At 34.1% G+C, this 19,462-nt stretch overlaps 4 protein-coding genes across 4 annotated transcripts; 2 read left to right on the top strand and 2 right to left on the bottom strand.

The window, feature by feature from the left end:
* Positions 1 to 5,566: 5,566 nt before the first annotated feature.
* LOC130718081 (putative glycine-rich cell wall structural protein 1) lies at positions 5,567 to 6,287 on the top strand. Its single transcript, XM_057568538.1, has one exon. It carries the CDS (start codon positions 5,640 to 5,642, stop codon positions 6,090 to 6,092), a length of 453 nt encoding a protein of 150 aa, XP_057424521.1. The 5' UTR covers positions 5,567 to 5,639; the 3' UTR covers positions 6,093 to 6,287.
* Positions 6,288 to 7,982: 1,695 nt separating this feature from the next.
* LOC130717089 (glutamyl-tRNA(Gln) amidotransferase subunit C, chloroplastic/mitochondrial) lies at positions 7,983 to 9,897 on the bottom strand. The gene is made up of 5 exons (XM_057567199.1): positions 9,641 to 9,897; positions 9,506 to 9,546; positions 9,302 to 9,357; positions 8,325 to 8,373; positions 7,983 to 8,237 (listed from the first exon to the last, which is right to left on the bottom strand). The coding sequence occupies exons 1-5, from the start codon at positions 9,836 to 9,838 to the stop codon at positions 8,162 to 8,164; spliced, it is 420 nt and encodes a 139-aa protein (XP_057423182.1). The 5' UTR covers positions 9,839 to 9,897; the 3' UTR covers positions 7,983 to 8,161.
* Positions 9,898 to 9,968: 71 nt separating this feature from the next.
* LOC130717087 (protein GET4) lies at positions 9,969 to 15,457 on the top strand. Its single transcript, XM_057567197.1, has 12 exons — positions 9,969 to 10,103; positions 10,381 to 10,460; positions 11,386 to 11,464; positions 11,693 to 11,774; positions 12,032 to 12,182; positions 12,847 to 12,937; positions 13,532 to 13,615; positions 13,866 to 13,912; positions 14,158 to 14,286; positions 14,682 to 14,766; positions 14,897 to 14,974; positions 15,101 to 15,457. Exons 1-12 carry the CDS (start codon positions 10,056 to 10,058, stop codon positions 15,116 to 15,118), a joined length of 972 nt encoding a protein of 323 aa, XP_057423180.1. The 5' UTR covers positions 9,969 to 10,055; the 3' UTR covers positions 15,119 to 15,457.
* An 854-nt stretch (positions 15,458 to 16,311) lies between these two features.
* LOC130717088 (uncharacterized) lies at positions 16,312 to 18,358 on the bottom strand. Its single transcript, XM_057567198.1, has 3 exons — positions 18,024 to 18,358; positions 16,989 to 17,331; positions 16,312 to 16,532 (listed from the first exon to the last, which is right to left on the bottom strand). The coding sequence occupies exons 1-3, from the start codon at positions 18,314 to 18,316 to the stop codon at positions 16,467 to 16,469; spliced, it is 702 nt and encodes a 233-aa protein (XP_057423181.1). The 5' UTR covers positions 18,317 to 18,358; the 3' UTR covers positions 16,312 to 16,466.
* Positions 18,359 to 19,462: the final 1,104 nt, after the last annotated feature.

Genomic DNA, 19,462 nt, shown 5'->3' with positions numbered 1-19,462 from the left:
ATGATATTTAAACTGCTCAATATTGAAAAGTGTATTATATGTGATATTAAAATACAAAAATAAAACATATAATTAAGTTTCTAGTATTTTTTTAATTTTCTCTTAATTTTTTAAAGGACGTAAGAGAGTGATTAAAAATATTCAATGAAACAATTCTTACTTCAAGTATCGCAACAAAGCCTTAAGAAGTAGCCGGTTTAGGTTGGAACATGATGGCATAAACAGAGGTAGATATTTACCCAAGAACGAAAAAGTAGCAAAGCATTAGTGGCATGAACATGTACCTGTAACATCATGCATCCCCACGCCTCCACCCACATAAACTAACAAAACCTGTCATCACTAACCGTATATTTGGCACTTAATTACATTATTGCAATATTGCACTGCTCTCTCCAAGTAAAATTCTCATGGTCCAACATATGTGCATGTCTCTGTCATGTCTGATATACATTACTGGATTAGGGGTGCACATGAATTGGGTTGGATGGATTTTGATCAAAATAAAATCCGAACCGATTAAAATTGTCTGGGTTGGATTGAGTTGGATTTCACGAATTTCTTCTTCGGACCCGATCCGAACCAACTCGACGAAGTTTGGATTGGGTTGAATGGATTTATTGGGTCACTATATTAAAATAATAATATATCTGAAATATTAAAAAATCTTGTAAAAATTATTATAAATTCAGAAAAAGTTATAAAAAATACTAAATATGTTATGATACTAAATAGCATGAAAAAGACACAAAAAGTTATAGAAATAATACCACATAAATAACATATAGCCAAATATCATGAAAATATAAAACTTCATTACCAAATAACATGAAACAATTTAATATAAATAGTATTTAAAAAGTGAAAAACAACACTAAATGTCATGTCATGACACTTAAAATTTAGATGTCTCCAACATGCCAAATAACTATATATAAACATGTAACAAATAACTACGAAGAAATACTCTAAGTTCAAATATGACAAATAATTACAAATACTTAAGTCTCAAAGTTTCAAAAAGTCATCACTCCGACACTAGCACTCAAAGTATGAGTAAAATTATAAAAATTATTATTATATGTATGGATTCTGAGTTGGGTTGGATGAATTTGAACTGAACCCGAAATCCGATCCGAACTTGGTTGGATTGTAGTAATATCCATCCGACTAATCCAATTGCCCGATCCAACCCGCATTTTTTCTATTGAATCGAATTGGATTGGACGGGTTCATTGGATTTACCAGACCCATGTTCACCCCTACTGGACAAGAGCCATTCAACTCCAGCCTAAGAAGAAAAAAATCTAAATAAGAGTATCATAAGAATGCAGGAAATAATAAAAGTAAAGCAGAATGGAAGTCCATTTTGTTGGTATAAAAATGAAAGATCAGAAGCATGCAGGTTGCAGGGAGGATTGTCCTGAAAGCGAGCTTGTGTCGACTTAAAGATAAGATCTGGGTTTGTTCTTTTTTATAAGGGGTTGTCTAAATAATCCATGATAAAAATTGGGTTAAATCTCCCATTATCTAAGTGTACCAATCATATTATAACATGTGTTTTTATACTATCCACCTCACTTAATTGAACTCTTTTATTTTACATTTTCATAATATTTAATTTATTAAATAATTTAATTGTAAAATAAACCTATAATTTTTTATAATAGCTTAGGACTCCTTTTGGAAAAAACCCAACAAATCCCTAATTCCTAATTTCTTCCAAGCTCTTCTTCTTTGTACGTTTCTCTCGTGCAATAGATTAGAGGCGAGGCCCGTACTTTTTCTTCCCAGATCAGTTTATATTGATTCCTTGTTGGTATATGTATAGTTAGGGGACGTCGGGACGAGATAGTAGAAGATTATGGAATGGTTTTTTTTGAAAGATGATTTTTCACCTCTCATTCTCAAAAAAAAAAAAATGGGGATGATTGACACATAATTATAGCAACTAGACAGAAAACTAATCAAAAGACAAACCAACACCAAGGAAAGAAATGCGATATGAACGAATCAAACAGTGAAATGTGAGAATACTCAAGACATTATTGTAGAGTCAATCTTATGGAACATGCTATATACTAGGGATGACAATTTTTCCCAAACTCATGGGTACCCGATCCGATTTGACGGGTAAAATCCGAGTTGACTGGATTTGGATTTGGGTTTTGCCCGTTACTGTAGCCATTTATGGGTTTGAGTATGGTATTAGTTAAATCCGTGCCCATACCCGCCCAAACCCGAACCCAAAGATACCCGAAACATAAAATTACAAAAAAACCTTCATACATATATATTTATAAACTTTGTTTTTAGTGTTTGATGATTAATTGCACTTTTGTATGTTTGAAAAAGTAAACTCTAAACTATTATTGTCTCACTTTGGTGATGAATAATATTGTTTTTTTTTCTTTCTATGAATTTCACTTTTTTTTTTTATGAAATCAGGTTTTGGATCGGGTTGCTATTTTACGTAACTAATGTGTTTGGGGTTGGGTTTGAGTTTCGGGTAAATCCGAAACCCAATGAATTTGGGCATGGATTTCATTTTATCGCCCACAAGGGTTTGTGTTTGGATTTGGGTTTTGGGTTCTAGGATTTGGGTTTGTGTTTGGTAATTGTAAAACTCGTGCCCGATTCTACCCGTTGTCATCCCTACTATATACGCATAATTATATACAATAGCAAGGTTCTTGAACATTTGAAAGTAGTGTTATAGCACTGACTACATTATTCGAACATAACTAATTAAGTATATGGCACAATTTGGGGCTTTATTATCTTAGTGATAAGCTGCAACGGGTAGAAAAGAGAGAAGTGTATAGAGAAGATGAGGTTGGAAGAAAATGGGAATTAGGGTTCTCTGCGTTTCTTTTTTCTTAGAAAATCAGTTATATACTTATATGCTATTATATAAAATGATAGGTTTATTTTGCAATTAAAATATTTAATAAATTAAATACAAGGAAAATAATTTAATTAAGTGAGGTGGATAATCCAATGACACATGTCATAATATAACTAGTACACTTAAGCAATGGGTGATTTCACCTTATTTTTCATATGGGTTATTTAGACAACCCCTTTTTATAAATATCATTGGAGAGAATGATCATAGCACAATTAAAAGTTATGATTATATTTTTTTATGCATATTTTTTAAATAATTACTTGAAATTCTATTTATTCAAATATATTTTTATAAACAATAAATACATATGATATAATAACTATGTAAATAAATATATATATAAATATGTAAGTATGAATTATATATATATATATATTATATATATATATTTGCAAATTTTCAGTTTGAATTAAATTGGTTCGGTTTTAAAAATAAAAAATCTTAGGTTCAATCAATGAACAATTTCAGTTTTTTAGTGTTTCAATTTGATTGGATTTCAGTTTTACGTCGGTTTTCAATTTTTATAAGATTAGTTATGCACACTCCTAAATGAGACAGACCAAAAGGACCGTAACACCCAAATTAAACACCGATTAATATTGTTAACTCCCTAATAAATTCACACTTCAAATGGTACATGTCAATTATATTATCTTTGATCTAGATTTCTAGTTCATGTTTTATGTTAAAACTTAAGAGAGCTAACCTTGATATAATGCGATATAATGCGATTGTTCCTTCATGATTGCCATATATATTTGAATATTTTTTTTACTACAAGAAGGGGGCTAGCTAGGTCCAGAAAGAAAGGAAAGCTGCACAGGGACATGTCCTACGCAAGAGGATGTAGCCTTTCCCTTATCCTGAACCAACAAGCTATGACATTCTCCGATCCTACCGGATATTCCACCAAATGAGTACCAAGAGGAAACGATGTCACATGCAAACCAAGTAATCAATAATGAATTTTGCTGTCCTAAAAGTGTGATGGAGCGTAATTGCTCCATGCTCCAACTCGAGAGATATATTCTGTTAAATCATCATAAGAATGAGAGCTAACATCATGAGACGTAAGCAAATGAATTGAATAACCTAATGAGAATCACTCTATACATTTATACATGCATGCGTGTGGTCAAATTAAAAAAAAAAAAAAACCCATTTCAGATATATGTTACTAAATTGTGATAGATCACGGACAAAAAAGCTAAAAAAAAATCTAGTAGCTTTTCGGCAAACTTGACAAGTACTCGTATTGGTGTTAGGCTTATCAATCAATTAATTCCCACAAAGTCGGTGGTGGAAACCTGGTCACGGTGTCAACTATATCCAGTGCTCCTTGCAAACACAACAAATAGACTAGTTGCAGGTGAACATAAGGTTTGGGTCGACATATCCCATTAACATAAGTTGAACATATTTTGTTTTTGAAGCAAAATTTGAGAAAAAATATATCAGTAACTTTTGAGCAAATCAATTATTTCTAGTTTTTTTTTTGTATTTGTAAGAAAAACATAATTTAATTTGTACTTTTAAAAATATCTCAAAATAAACACAATTTTGTATTCAACTGTAAAATTAATTTTTTTAAAGAAACAAAGGAGCCTGAGTTTTGTGAAAGAAAGCTCATTTGGAAACTAGCCCTATAACTATAGGGATCTGATGTGGATGTATAGGTCGACCATAAATTCTTTTTTTTAGTGTAGGTCGACATAATTATTTCCTATGAAAGATACAACCACAACAAATTTATTACCTAAAGCAATTCACTAATAATAAGTTCCACTATAATTACTAGATAGTAATTGCAACCACATCTCGTTCATTGATCAATTTCTGCATGAATAATATGTAGAGTGTAATCAGAGCGGATTGATTTGGATTTATGATGTCTAAATGTCTAAACCAATCAAATATATGTTCGGTTTGAGTTGATTTGAATTTTCTGATTTTTCTTTTAAATCCGAATCAAACCAACATAATCTCCATTTGATTGGTTCGGATTGGACGGTCGGATTTGGAATAAAAAAAATATTACTTAGAAATTTGCACGAAAATTATTCTAAAAATGCGAAAAATTATATAATATCTAAAAATCAAACATTTCCAAAGAACAAAACATTCAATAATGACATAACTCATATAATTGAAATAAAACCAACATCTCCAATACAAATATAAATAAGTAATGTAATGAGCTGAAGTGTTTGAGCTGAATGTAATAATAATTCTCAATTCATTACGTTGGTTTAGATTGATCGACTTTTCAATCCCAAATCTGATACACGAACCGATAGTGACTGATGTAGTCAAATATATCTGATCTGATCCTATGATTCAATCCAACCCACCATAATGTGTTCGGTGTGATCGGATTCACTGATCGAACCGTACCCGCTTACACCCCCTAATAATAGGTATGGAGAAAGATTCATTGAAAGAGACATGTCTTAATGTAGTCTCTGAAGCTCACAAAAATTAATCACACGGCTGCTGAGGGATAGTCAAATACCTAGGTAACCAAAGACGTTTATGAGTAAAACTGAGAAGTGGCAATAACTTGCGGGGGGGTCACGGGCTGTCACTATGAGTCATGTTGCATTTATGATGATCATTGATGTCCGCTCCACTATCCCTATATATATAATGCCCTTTTCATGCACTAGCGTTAAACAAACCTCACGAGACTCACAGTCAACACCACTCAAGAAGAAAATATCACAACAAAATGCTATCTTCCAACTACAACAAAACCTTGTTCGCCCTCTTTCTTTTCTTCTTCATCACCACCGGAGGAGCAGCAGCAGGCGGTGGAGGAAGGAAGCTCATGGCAAACGGTGGCGGCGGTGCACAGCCATCAGTAAACCCCAACAACGGGGGTAGTGGTTCAGGCCAAAGTCCCAACGGTGGCTACAGCTGGGGATGGGGGTCTGGGCCCACCAGTGGGTGGGGGTATGGTTCAGGATCAGGGAGATCCCCAGCAGGTTTTGGTAGAGGCTGGGGCTTTGGCTTTGGTTCCGGGTCCGGGTCTGGAAGTGGGTACGGGTATGGGACCGGCGGTGGTGCTTCTGGCAGCGGTTATGGGTTTGGTGGTCCAGATGGCTCTGGTGGTGGTGGCTCCAGCGGAGAAAATGGTGGCAGCGGTCGGTCACCTTCTAAGGGCCAAAACAGCCATGGGTAAAATAAAAATGTAGTCCTCCTTTGATATATGATATTACTAAATATTAGTTAGTGTGATATATATATATAAATATAAGTGCATGGTTATGTTTGGGGTGTGTATGCAATTGAAAGCTCAAGAGCTGTAGCTATAAGCTTTGAAGTTGCTATATATATATATGATATGACTTAATGAAATCTTAAATATTTAGTTTCATGTGTATTTGCAATATGCCAAGTACTCTCTCCCTTCAAGAATTTTGCAAGTTAATTTTGTATTTAGATGGTTTTAGAAAAAAAATTCAGAATTTATAAGTTAATATTCGAGTTGCTTCTGATATAGTGATCAATTTTTTTAATAGCAAAGACAATTTCATTAATTGAAAACCTTGAATATGAGCAATGATCATGGTGAGTGAGTGAGAGCCCATTACACGGTTACACCCCTATTTTGCAACGGAGTCGGCAAACTCATTCATCTTCATATAAACACATAAACAACTCCAATACAATTTACTTCACCCCTGAGATAATCAATTTTGTTCAATATATTTAAAAGCTTCTATGTGCCTATTTAATATAGTATTAATCCATCTACCGCAAATTTGACTTTGTTGAAAAACTTCAAATTATTTTTGATGTTTTTTTATATGCTAAACAATATATTGAAATGAAGTACAAGGGGTACTTCAACCCAATACAAGGAAGAGAGGAGAAAGAAAAAATACAGCTCAAAATACATAGTATGACAAATCTTCTTGGAAGCAAGACAACACAAAATAATGGCTCATTAAAACCTTACCAGGAAAATTCCAATTATTATTTATGATGAGTAACTAATGTAATTGCCGTTTTCCTTATTTTCTGAGTTTGTTACATTTCCTCAGGAGAAATTTTGCATAGATATGAATATATGATGTCTTTTTCAGCACCTTTAGTGTGCCTTTAATTTAGAATTTATTATTTGTAATTACATGACTAATGACAACACTAAGAAAATACACTTTTCCAAACCCTAGAAAGAATTCGGGGATTGTCCCTTGAGTGCGACACTCTACCGTTTCGCTTAGCAGCACGACTCTTGTATAAATCTCCCACAACCCCGCTTTCACGCTTTAGTCTGCTCCCATTTTGCTCGTCGCTACTTTGCAACATATCAATTTTAACTCTTTTATTAATTATGATTTCTTGATTTTCTTTGTTACTAAGAATATAAGTTTTTTTGGTGTACAGGAAATAAAAAAGACAAGTTAATTAAGGGTATATAATTGATAAAGCATCCCACTTAAAACTTAAAAATGAGATATAATAAAAAGAAAAAAGAAAATTTAAATTATAACAGATAAACAAAAAAAATGGAGGGGGGGGGGGGGGGGGGGTATAAGACAAATTGGTTTTGTGGAAACTCAAAGCATCATTATTTTTCCAATATCTCATCCTAAAGATTATGATAGTCATTTCCAATAAAACTACAGGTGTCATTATAAATCCTGCAATGGCTATGGTCTATGGATAAGTTCTAGCCACATAACGTTTTCCACTTACAGCCAATCAAATATAATAATCCTATATGTTTATGCACTGGATTTTATGGTCCTCAGCTTTGACACTTGTATTTGCAAACCCCTACCAACATTTTCTCCTCTTGTTATGTGGTATACTATATATTTCCAATTAAAGTCATAACATTAATGTTGGTGCAAATTGCAAAATGTACTGATTTTCCTTAAGCAGTTGATCATGTATCTATGATACGATTCTGGTTTTACCCCCCTCTTCAAATCTTTTAACTGTAACCAACAAGGTTCAACTTCCTCCGAAAAAAACAAGGTTCAACACAGTTGGCCGATAACTGAGCTCACTAAACATCTAGTCGAGAGTTCGATCCTTGAACGATGTGTATAAATAATGATTTGTTGGGAGAGAAACACTATAATAGCGCAAATTTTAAATTTATCGAAGTGCAGAGTTCATGAGTAGAACTCCCTCATAAAAATTCAGAAGAACTTAGGTCACATAAAGAACCAAGAAATTTTAAAGCAGAACTAGTCTAATATGTTTCCTTATACCAAAAACTCATCGAAATAAATTTTAATCCATGCTCAACACCCTCGGAACTTTAATATAAGGCTCCTCATAGCTTGGAACAGAAGCAATCATGGCATCCCTGTGAAGAATACACGACTCTGTCAGCAGAACTAGGCACTAGTTATCCAATCATGTCTAATTGACAAATAGTGAATAAACCACTCACCTGCTGTCAAATGTTTCAGGAGCATTTTCACGCAAATTATTTTCAGACTCTGCAGATAACATGAAATTAGCAACTGAAACTGTGAAGCAAAGCCAATGAACAATTGCTTTATGCATGAAAGTAGAGGCAGATATATTGTAACATTGAGAATCACTGAACCTATAAAGTGGTGAAAATTTTGTATACACATGATACTTAGGCTATGTTTGGATATCAGTTGACATCGGTATAAACAGATGTTAGCAGATAAAAAGTGAAGAGAACCCTTCTCATGGATCGGGATGAAACTGGTACGGTTCATCTGCCAAAATATTGACTTCCTAATAAGATAAGACAGGAATAACACCAACATTTCTCAGTGAACAGATAGTAGATACTAATCTCATATTTTCAGCACATCAGTACATGAACGAATCTAAGCTATGTAACACAATCACAATTTACAACAGAATTAAACAACTTGAGAAAGCCGTCCCCATCACAAACATGCCCGAAACTAACACAAAAAGAAGAAAAAGATGAACGAACATATTTTTAGTGTTTCAAAAGTAATGTTCATGATGTCTTGGCATTAAACTGTATGCAAAACAATACACACAAAATCCATAAGAAGGACATGAAATGTATTAGAAATCTAGTATAAATAGGAAACCCATTGTAATATTTTACTATCAATTTTAATAATGAATGAATATTGGAATCAATTTCCCTATTCTCCTTCTTGCTATGTTTGGGATCCCATTGAAGAAATCCATGTGATTTCTAACAAAATGTATGTTTGGTCTAACGTTACTCTAAACGAAACGTGATTTCATATCTCAAGCTATCAACAGAGAACTTTGTATTTGCCACATTGAGTTTAACGTGGATCAGAGAAGCATAATTCTATTGCGTTGAGTTCAACAGAAATCCAAATGCAAACGCAAACGAAATCATTAACAAATGGAAATGACAACAAATGTATGTTAATAGAGAACCTGCTCTGAGGGAGGGCTCAACGCTTTGGAGATCAACACTCTGCAGCTGCCCAAACCTGCCACACAAATCAATCCAAATTAAAAGTTTTGGTCACAGCAGAGAACACATTCATCCCAAAAACAAATAAACCACAACAACCTCCAGTTAAAGAAACAAAACCATACACCAAATAATATCAATAGAAAAAGCAAATTTCCACTCACCACTCTATCACCTGTTGAATTTTGGGAGCAAATTCATCAACCTGCAATTTGAAAAATTACTACTATTTGAAAATTCAAAAGGGATATTGATTATAGCTGAAAAAAACAATGAATTGAAGGAAAAGAATGAAAAACCTGATGAGGGGTAAGAGAGATTTGAGCTTTTTTTGCCAAACTAGTCAAATCTGGAGGTTGAGTTGATGAACAAATGGTGGTTGATGAGAAGCTCCGAAACTTGTTGTGAAGGCCAACACTTGATACCTTTGCAAATGAATGTGATAATGATGAAGCTCCCTTACTACTGAGCAATATCAACCCTTTGCTGCTACCCATTTTTCTCTGCAATTTTTCTCCCAAATCCTTATCCCTAAACCTCAAAATCTCCGAACTGAACGTTCCTGGTTTATCTGGTGAAAGTTTTGATGTTTTTCAATTTAGTCCTTGAAGAAAGTTTAAATTGCCGCATTAGCCCTTCTATAAATACACAAATTGTCTTTGTTTTTCTCAATTTTGCAAAAGCACGCACGATCGAACGAGAGAGAGCTTCATCATGTCGCGACCCAGATCGAAAAGAGCTGAACTTCCACCTGCTCAAGAGGTACCCACAATCTGCAACCCTTCAAAATTTCATTTTTCAATTGCAAACAGAAAAAGATGAGTTTTTTATTCTTTTTTCAATGAAAAACTATATGGGTATTTTTGTTTTCCCTATTTGGGGGTTTCGTATCATCAAACATTGCATTGGATGAACATGAAGATATTAATTTTGAATTATGAATTAAGTTTTTTTTTTCTTATCTGCAATTTTAAAGTGTAATTTTTTATGTCTTTTATTATGAATGAATATGTGGTGTTTCTTGTGCTGTGAAATGCAGAATATTGAAAAATTGGAGAAGGTTGTAAGCGAGGGAAATTATTATGGGGCTCAACAAATGTACAAGTCTATTAGTGCCAGGTTTGAACAGTTCTCTAGCTGCTGTGTATTACCAAATTATGATTGCTATTTGCTTAAGAGAATATCTGCAATATGTTCTTCATTATGCTGTTTTAAATCATAAGTAATTAGTTTTTCTATATTTATATTTTTTCCGTCTCTGTGCATGATTTATTAGATGAACTCACTTAGTATACTATAAAGTAACTGAATGTGAGGGTAGCATATTAGTGAAATAGCAACGAATAGTTCATTATTTGCAGCCCCCGAGAAGGACAATTTTAGCATCAATGTGAAAGGATTTTGTTTGGAGAATAGAGAATTAGAGATGCTATGAATTAGATATCTTTTCTATTCTTTTTGGAGCTGGATAATGTTTGACTTTTGCTATTTTTGGTGAATGCTGAGTTTGTCCAGAGTTAAGACTTTAGAGCAGTTTTCTTATATGCTGGTTTAGAACTTCGGGAGGAGTATAGATGGCAAGGTTCTTCGCCAGTGTACAATAACATATGTTGTTATTTGATGTTTTCGTTTCACTCTTATCTCCCTTGTGGTGTAATGTGATCTCTAAGTCATTCAAGGTCTATGCATTGCTTTGCTACTGGCTATTTTAAAGGGGATTCTTTGTCAAGAGATTGGCAAGCTTTGCTTACTTAATGTGTTTTTCTTATTTTTATTCTAGATTTTTTCTTTGTATTTTCTGGTTTCTTTGAGGATATATCTTACCCCTGCTTGTGAACGTCTCCCTTTTTGCTTCTTTATTTAAATTTATTTATCTTTAAAATGCACTTTCCTTTATTCATCCATAGACTTATGCTTGTTGAGGCCCTACAAGAAAAAATGCTGCTAAGCATCATTATTTTGGCTAACAACTGCATTACATTAACTAATAAATACTCATCAGTTGAGTTGTAGACATTGATGTGCCACACACGCTTTGCTGCAGATATGTATCTGCTCAGAGGTACTCTGAAGCACTGGATATTCTACATTCTGGAGCATGCATTCAATTGGCTAATGGGCAGGTTCTACATTTCTGTTTCAAACTCTCAATGCCTTTCAAAATATACTTTAATTATGTTGATGATCATTTTTCGGGTGTAAAGGAGAAATTATTAGATAATTCTTTAAGAGAGAAAGAAAATGCACAGATATAAGGAATCCTGTCATAAAAAATTATGATAAATATATATGATAATTGTTTTAACAGTTCGCAAAGAGCAAAATTTAACTCTTATTTCTCTTAATTTAAGGTTACCTGCGGAGCAGAGCTTGCTTTATTGTTTGTCGAAACATTAGGGAAAGGGAAAATTCAGTATGAAGATGAAAATCTTGGTGAGTTCTTATCCTGTCTTTTACAGTTTTATATTAATGACCAGATTATTTTTTGTGATTGTGCCCTGTGATACAATGTGAATTATTTGTCACTCCTCCCTTGGTCAGTTTAGATCACTTGCCTTTATTATATCCTGTTTTTACTTGATTGCACGGGGAATTTTAATTTGGTACTTATCATGTATTTTCTTAAACATCCATTCTTCATATTTAGATTGATACTGTATTTATAGATTCAAAATTTCTTCTTATTTTAGATCGTCTCAAGAAAATCTATGAAGCATTTCCTCGGGTTCCCTTGCCACAACACCTGTGGGATGTTGATGACATGCAGCAGCTTTCTGAAAATATTGGAAGTGCAAAGATACGTGTTGAGGGATGTTCCTCGTTCTTAAAAGCTGCCCTTCGGTGAGTGTTAATAGAATTTATTAATATTATAGATTGTAGTTTGTATTTACCATTCCGTCTTTCTTTTCAATATGTGCTACATACAGTGTTCAGTTTACAAAAACATATCAATTCATTTAATATTTCTTTGGCTATAGAACGACAAAAAAATTCTTATTATCTTTCATGGAGCATCTGCTCTACCATATAAGCATCATGCATATTGAAATTTCTATTTAGTCTTTATCGCCGCTGAACATAAAGAAATTTCTACTTTGTCTTTGTGACTTTTAGTTGGAATTACAAGTGATAATAGAATAATAGAGGAGAGTTTGTAGGATCCTATTTGAGCATAATAGGGGAAGTGAGCTTGTGGAAGGCAGAGTGTTAAATTGTGGGGGGGGGGGGGGGGTGTAAATATGTGTGGGAAATCAGAGTTAAGTCAGAAAGGAGGTATAAATTATGTAAGTACAGGGTGTGAGGGAAGATGACTCGTGCTGCCCACCTATGCAGTTGTCTATTTTGTTAGTTGCTATCTCCCTGACTTCTGTTTTGAATCTTTTGGAACCTTTACATTACAAGTCTATTTAAATGAATATATATCAGCATATTTATTTATCCTAGTTTACATTATAATCATGTATTGCTTGAACAATGTTTCTGCCTTTGCTGCTGTTGCATTCAGATGGTCTGCCGAATGTGGAGCAGATAAAAATGGTTCTCCAGAACTGCACATTATGCTAGCTGAATACATATTTTCTGAAAGTCCGGAGGTGGTATGTTTCACAATGGCCCTTCTAATAAATCTTCATTGTTGTTTCTCTTGAGTCTACATTCTGTATAATGTGTACGCTAGAGTTTGTTTCTAGTTTGTTTTTTAACAAACATCTGTATGAATTTTTCTTAGCAGTAAAACACTACTTTAGATATGTAAAAGTCTTATGTGTTTCTCATTAAATAAATTAAAATTAATGAAGTTGGGTAAATTTAGGGTTTTCTAGTGTGGAATTGTGTTAGTAATAGGTAGATTACAGATTTATTGAGTGCAGTGTGTAGATAAGGGGGGTTTTCTGAAGGAGGACAAGAGTTCTCTTTTAATCTTCTTTCTAATTTTTTTTTGAAGCTAACTCAGTGTACGTATAACAGTGACAGTGAAGCAAAGCAAACATAAATGAAGTTTAGTGCACTCTAAGTGAAATAGCTCATGAGAAATCTAGTATACTGTTGCGCTGATTGTTTGGAGCAGTCATGTCTCTGTATTTTCGTGCTGATATCGAAATGGCTTTATGCTATGAAAAGCTTCATTTACCCTTGAAACTATTTGATCTTTAATTGTGATAGATGAATATCTATATGCTTTTCACATGCAGGACATGAATAAAGTGACATATCATTTTGTGAGAGGAAATAATCCAAAGAAGTTTGCTTCTACGCTTGTGAATTTTTTGGGCAAGGTCAGCCTCCTAACTTCTTCATTCCTTGTTACTTGGTTCAACTTTACTAGATTCTGTTGAGCCATACCAAACAATTTTGATCTTTCTTTTTATGCTAAAACTTGGTTTATCATCTATGAATATTTTATTTATCCTATGATTCACATGTTATATTTCTCAATCTAAATTAAGGAGGTAGTTGTGACATTCATTATGTATCTTTGGCATACTTTTGGGATGCTTCAACTGATATGTTTTTCAAATTTTGTAGTGTTATCCCGGTGAAGATGATTTGGCCATTGCTCGGGCAGTTTTAAGGTAAAACCATTAAAACATTTGTGAAGATAATTTTCAATTTGAAATTTCAGGGGAATGTCTACCACTCCATAGTAAATTTGAGTTCTCATTCTTGAATCTCACGAAGTCAAATCGGTCCTTCTTTCTTTTGTTGCTTTTAAAATTCCTTGCTTTCTTTTGTTGTTGTCTTTTACCTGTAATTCCATTTCCATGCATATTTCAATTATGGTTTAAAACTGAGGAATTGGTCATTTCTTGCATGATAGGTATTTAACTTTAGGTAATTTGAAAGATGCAAATGTGCTAATGGAGGAGATAAAGAAGCAAATTGAATCTACTAAGGTTGAGCTTCCTCAAACGGACTTGATGCAGTTCATCGTTTATCTTTTGCAAACGTAAGTTGTCTATAAATTCTATCAATAAATTGATCAATTGTGTTCTAACTTCTTATCAATGGTAAAGGGACATTTTGCCTTACTTCTATTTTTTGTTTTTTGGTCAAACCTTACTTCTATTTGAATGAGACTAGAAAGCACTATGATTTAAAGAATATTAATTGTTTGCTCATGTATTTCATTTATAACATGATCCAAGAACTTTATTTAAAGTGTGTTATACTGTTATCCATTGTATGGAACAAATTACCAGTTATTAGTTCTCAGTTCTCACTTGACATGATTGAAGCAAAATGCATTATGTAACAGATGTAATTGTATGAAACATTTTTACTGGGAGTACTTGGTTGATACGAGACGTGTTTAATAGGAGATTTTTTTTTTCTTTGATGCAGGATGGAGAGAGATGCTTTTCCTCTCTTCAATATGTTGAGAGGAAACTATAAGTCATGTATTGAGAGGGAACCTGCCTTCAATGAGGTCAGCTAACTTACCTACCAAGTCATATGTTGTTAGCAAATATGTGGTGTTCTTATGATTAATTTTATCTCGCATGAATCTAAAAAATCCTACCGATGTGCTGTTTTTGACATGAAAAACCATGACTTAGATGCTAGACGATATCGCGGAGAAGTTTTTTGGAGTACAACGAAGGAACCCCATGGGGATGTTTGGAGATATATTCAAGGTTACTACTGATACATTTCAATAGTTTAACATTAACCATCTTGGCACTGGAAAAATCACATACTTTTTAATATGAAGAAAACTCATAATTAATTAAGAAGTTCCATGCTGATTTCTTATTTTGCAGATGATGGGGGCTGAATAATGACATTCATGATCAAGAGCTGCTGATAGCACAGCAATTTCTACAGAAGATTCAAAGCAATTTATACCATTTTTAACTATGTCAGTGAATAAAACTTTCATGTAATCTCTTGATTAGGTGTATTTTGATGAACATGTTGTGATTTGTAAATTTTAGCTGCACAATTTTTTGGCAAAGCAGCAGTTTCAATATTTTTCGCTGTAAAAACATGCCAGCAAAGTTGATCGGTTCTTATCTTGTTTCCTGGCAGAATAGAGTTTGGAATGATTTGTTAAACATTAATTTTGTTTCCCAGTAATATTGTTAGTAAATGCAAGGTGTAGCCATATGAATCATGAATGTTAAAGCTCAAGTGTGTTTACGTTTTTTTTTATTTGGGTCGGTAAGTGTTTACACTTAAATATGTGAACATGGATAGAGGACATACAAATGCTTATAATAAACTCTTTTGATAGTGATTGATACACGTATTAACACTGTTTATGATTTATTTATTGGAAAAAGTTAATTTAGTTACCTTAAATTAATCACATTTTAAACAAATGTATCACTAACATAAAATGGAAAGTAGGTGAAAGAAACCAATAATAGCATTCAGATCCAAAGAGTGATTCGTTATAAATCTTTCACAAAAAATGCACTTAGCCACTTGCTTTCGACCATGGAATAGTTGGTTCTTTATGGAGGAAACTTGGTGGATCTTAGAGCGCTGATGGAAAATTTGAATCTTGATGGGAACGTGACTAGCAATTGAATCTTTGTCTCAAATCATTTTTTCATCTTCTCCACCAGGTACGAGCATTGCACATGGAGAAACCTCATAGGCCAAATTGGATCTTGATGGGAACATAACTGACGAACCACAATGTTGGACTTTGCAATTCACCGTGATTGGGAGGCCAGAGGGAGAAGGAACGTGACTGTTCCCCGTTGATGTTGGTCGCTTCCATTTGACGTTGTGACAAGTTGTCGTTGTATTTAGTTGCTTCACCGTTGCCGTCAAAGAGGATGAAAAAATGAGGTTGGGGATAATTATAGGAATAATTTTATCCATTGGGGATGGTTTTGTCTTTGGAAAAATTTACTAAGTGGTCCGTGAGTGGACCATTATTTTAGCCGGTCCACCCTAGATTGAGCGGTCTATTTCACTCTCTTTTAAACATGAAATGGTAACCATCTCATAGGATAACAGATTATAAGAGTACATGAAAAAGTTGAGTAGCAGCATCAAATGAAGTACATTCTGAAGTTTCCGGGAATTATATATAGTATATAACATGTGTTATTTCTCTCTTAATAATATACAGTATGCAGAATCAGTTGAAACACTGAAAATTCCGCTACACCATTACTCATCGATTGAGAAGATCACTCCATTGTCCTTCTTAAAGTTGTGTGTGGTATGGTCAATCTCCTGCACATAGGAGAAAAAGCCAAATAAACCAGAGCAATATCCACTAAAACAAAAAAGAACAACAAATAAAACCCACCTTCTGCACAAATAAAAGAAGAAGAAAAGAACTAAACTAAGTGTCATTTTTCTTGATGTTCAGTTTTTTAGTGTGATTCAATCCAATTGAGTACAACCTGTACAGACTTTAATCCAATTGAGTTTTGTTCACTTTTTGTCTCGAATTGAGTGTTAACGTTAGTTTTTGTTTCAAAGGGTATCCAAATATAGCCTAGTGAACTCATCCTAGGAAACAAGCTCAATTATCTATATCCATCTGGGACTCCATACCAGAAGTTATTGCACAAGACTAGGAAATAAAGAGGAAACCAAAAAATTGAAGTTATAATTCCAGGTCTTAAAAGGAGGATTGCAAATGAACTTGTAGCACTCCAGAGAAAGGGAAGATGAAAAACTCACATTTGTATTGCTCAGTTCCAGATTGTAGAAGTCCATTGAGTCAGCCTTAAATATAGGGCCAGCATGCCATGTCCCACGATTAAGCTTGAGAAATTTGGAACCTGTAACCTTGAAAACATGGATGTCCTCAATAGCAGGAGGCACGTATAGATGACCGGAGCGTGACTGCACAACTTTCCTGTCAGTGTCATCCTTGATTTCACTGGAGTCAACAATAGATGGCTTAGCCACCCCAAGATACCACGCATGACCTCCAATGGACCCAAGGCACTGAGTCACGCTTGCATGATGTGTGATATTAGAGAACTTAAGCGGGCGGTTTTCAAGATGCATAATATAGAACCTGTCCATGGAATGCAGCTCAATGTCAATCTAAATTGAGCAATCTAACAACTATGCCAGCTCAGTTAACCTTGATTGACTATCAGAGCATGAATAGAAAAGCAGATTTTGAAAAGTTTTCACAATGAATTCCAAAGTATCTATTCGATTTTGATATAAACTGCAGGGGCAATTTTAACATAATCATCAGTATATTTTGTTTGTTCCTAGGTACAATATGATTTAAATTCATCCAATGCAGTAATAGGAAGAAAATATGGTTTACTTTGTGCACTTTATGTCATGACTCATGATAGTATAATCCAAATAGCAAGAAACATAGACAACATGTTGAGTATGGCTCATGGGCTAACCGCTAATGTCAAGTGGGCAACGGCCGATGATGCATTTATAAACTTTATATGCTTGTAACACTGAAACCTTAATTATTATATTTAGAACGAATCAATAAAACGGAATTATAGCTGCTCTATAGTCGCAGATGTCGGCAATTTGGCCGAACTGCGTGACAAAAGTTTGTGTGTTTCTCTCTACTCTGATCGATCGGTCTAACACAACATTACATGAAACAATCAAATCATCTCTATAAATATAAATTTGACATTAGCCTATATCAATCGAATACAATTTAACCAAGCAATTTTTTTCAATTTCCTAACCATGATTCTTGTAACTAGATAGATTTGATTTCACCTGGGAATTCCTCGGGTGAGGTCGAGTTGAGCATCATGAGGACCGAAGCCGTGGCCGTCCGGGGAAGCTTGGATGACCTGGCCGTAGTCTTTGAAGGTTGCCGGAGTAGCTTCGATTGGTTTCAGCTTCAGCAGCTTTGGTTCCTCCATTGCTGATGATGGTGATGATGATGAGATAGATAGCGAGTGTTTGCTTCTGCGACTGCGTTTCAATCCCTGATAGGAATCACGGCGGTGTATATAAGCACGAGGTGGGAGTTTTATCACGTGGCAGACGAATGCGAATCCAGACATGAAATATAGATGCTGTTCGTGTGATGAGTGACAAATGACAACTACTGCTTTTCTTTGTTTCTCTTCATTAATTACTATTTGGCCTAGGCTCAATTGCTCAATTACATTTTTAGACCTTATACTTTCGAATATATTATAATTTTGGTTATATAATAGTATACTTTCAATTGCTCAACTTTTTTAATGAATGAGGAAATAAATAGAGTAACTACAACCTAAAACATCCCTTGCAAGAAAATGGTTTAATCCTCTCAGGAAAAGTGAATCCATAAAAACTACGCCACACCATAGAGTCGCATTAATTTCAATAAGACAGTTAGTACAAGCATTAGCTACATGAGAAGTGAATATCTCAAATACGATCCAAGGTTTGCTGAATAGTGATGAGATCCTTGACAGACATGGAACTTGCACTTATGCTTGACTAAGGATTCGACAATCTCCAAGCAATACGTTTCACATACAGCTTTCCATGCCCCATAACAAATAATGATTGTGTTTCAAAACCTAAATCTCAGCACGCACAACATCACCACCACTAGATTCTATATAGAACCTACATATTCATTCTTATGTTGTCTCGGATCAGACTACAATAGAACCTACCTGTTGTTGCTGGTGCGAAAATTTCATATAGTCCATATGTTCTTATTTGGTCATCCATTTACAAGTAGAGTCAAGAATCCACTTGTTCTCTCCCAAAAACATATCATTCCTCCACCGCTACACTCCCTCCAACGAATCGACATCTCGATGTGATACAACCTTTTTTTATTTTAGTTGGGAAAGAACGGCGAAGTCCATCCATTCGTTCAACCGTTACCTCTATTCTATTCCGACCTTTCTTTATCTTTTGCTTCCTTGTCTCGTCGCAATGAGGAAAGGAGTAGAATTGCTCAAATTAAGTTCCTCTATTTAACCAATAATTGATGAAAAAAATTAATATAGGTCACAATTTTTATTTTATTTTTATGTGTGTGACATTTTAAGACTTATTTATGTCACTTACTCACTTTTTACATTGGCTATTGAGTAACAAATAAATATCAAGAAATAAAGAGACTAACTTCGAGTAATTAAAATTATAGAGATCAAAGTCACATTTAGTGAAACTATAAGGACTCAAAATGTAATTAAGAGAAAGAA

Source organism: Lotus japonicus, chromosome 5, assembly GCF_012489685.1.
Source record: "Lotus japonicus ecotype B-129 chromosome 5, LjGifu_v1.2".
Taxonomy (NCBI): Eukaryota; Viridiplantae; Streptophyta; class Magnoliopsida; order Fabales; family Fabaceae; genus Lotus; species Lotus japonicus.
This window is presented reverse-complemented; position numbering and strand designations above follow the sequence as displayed.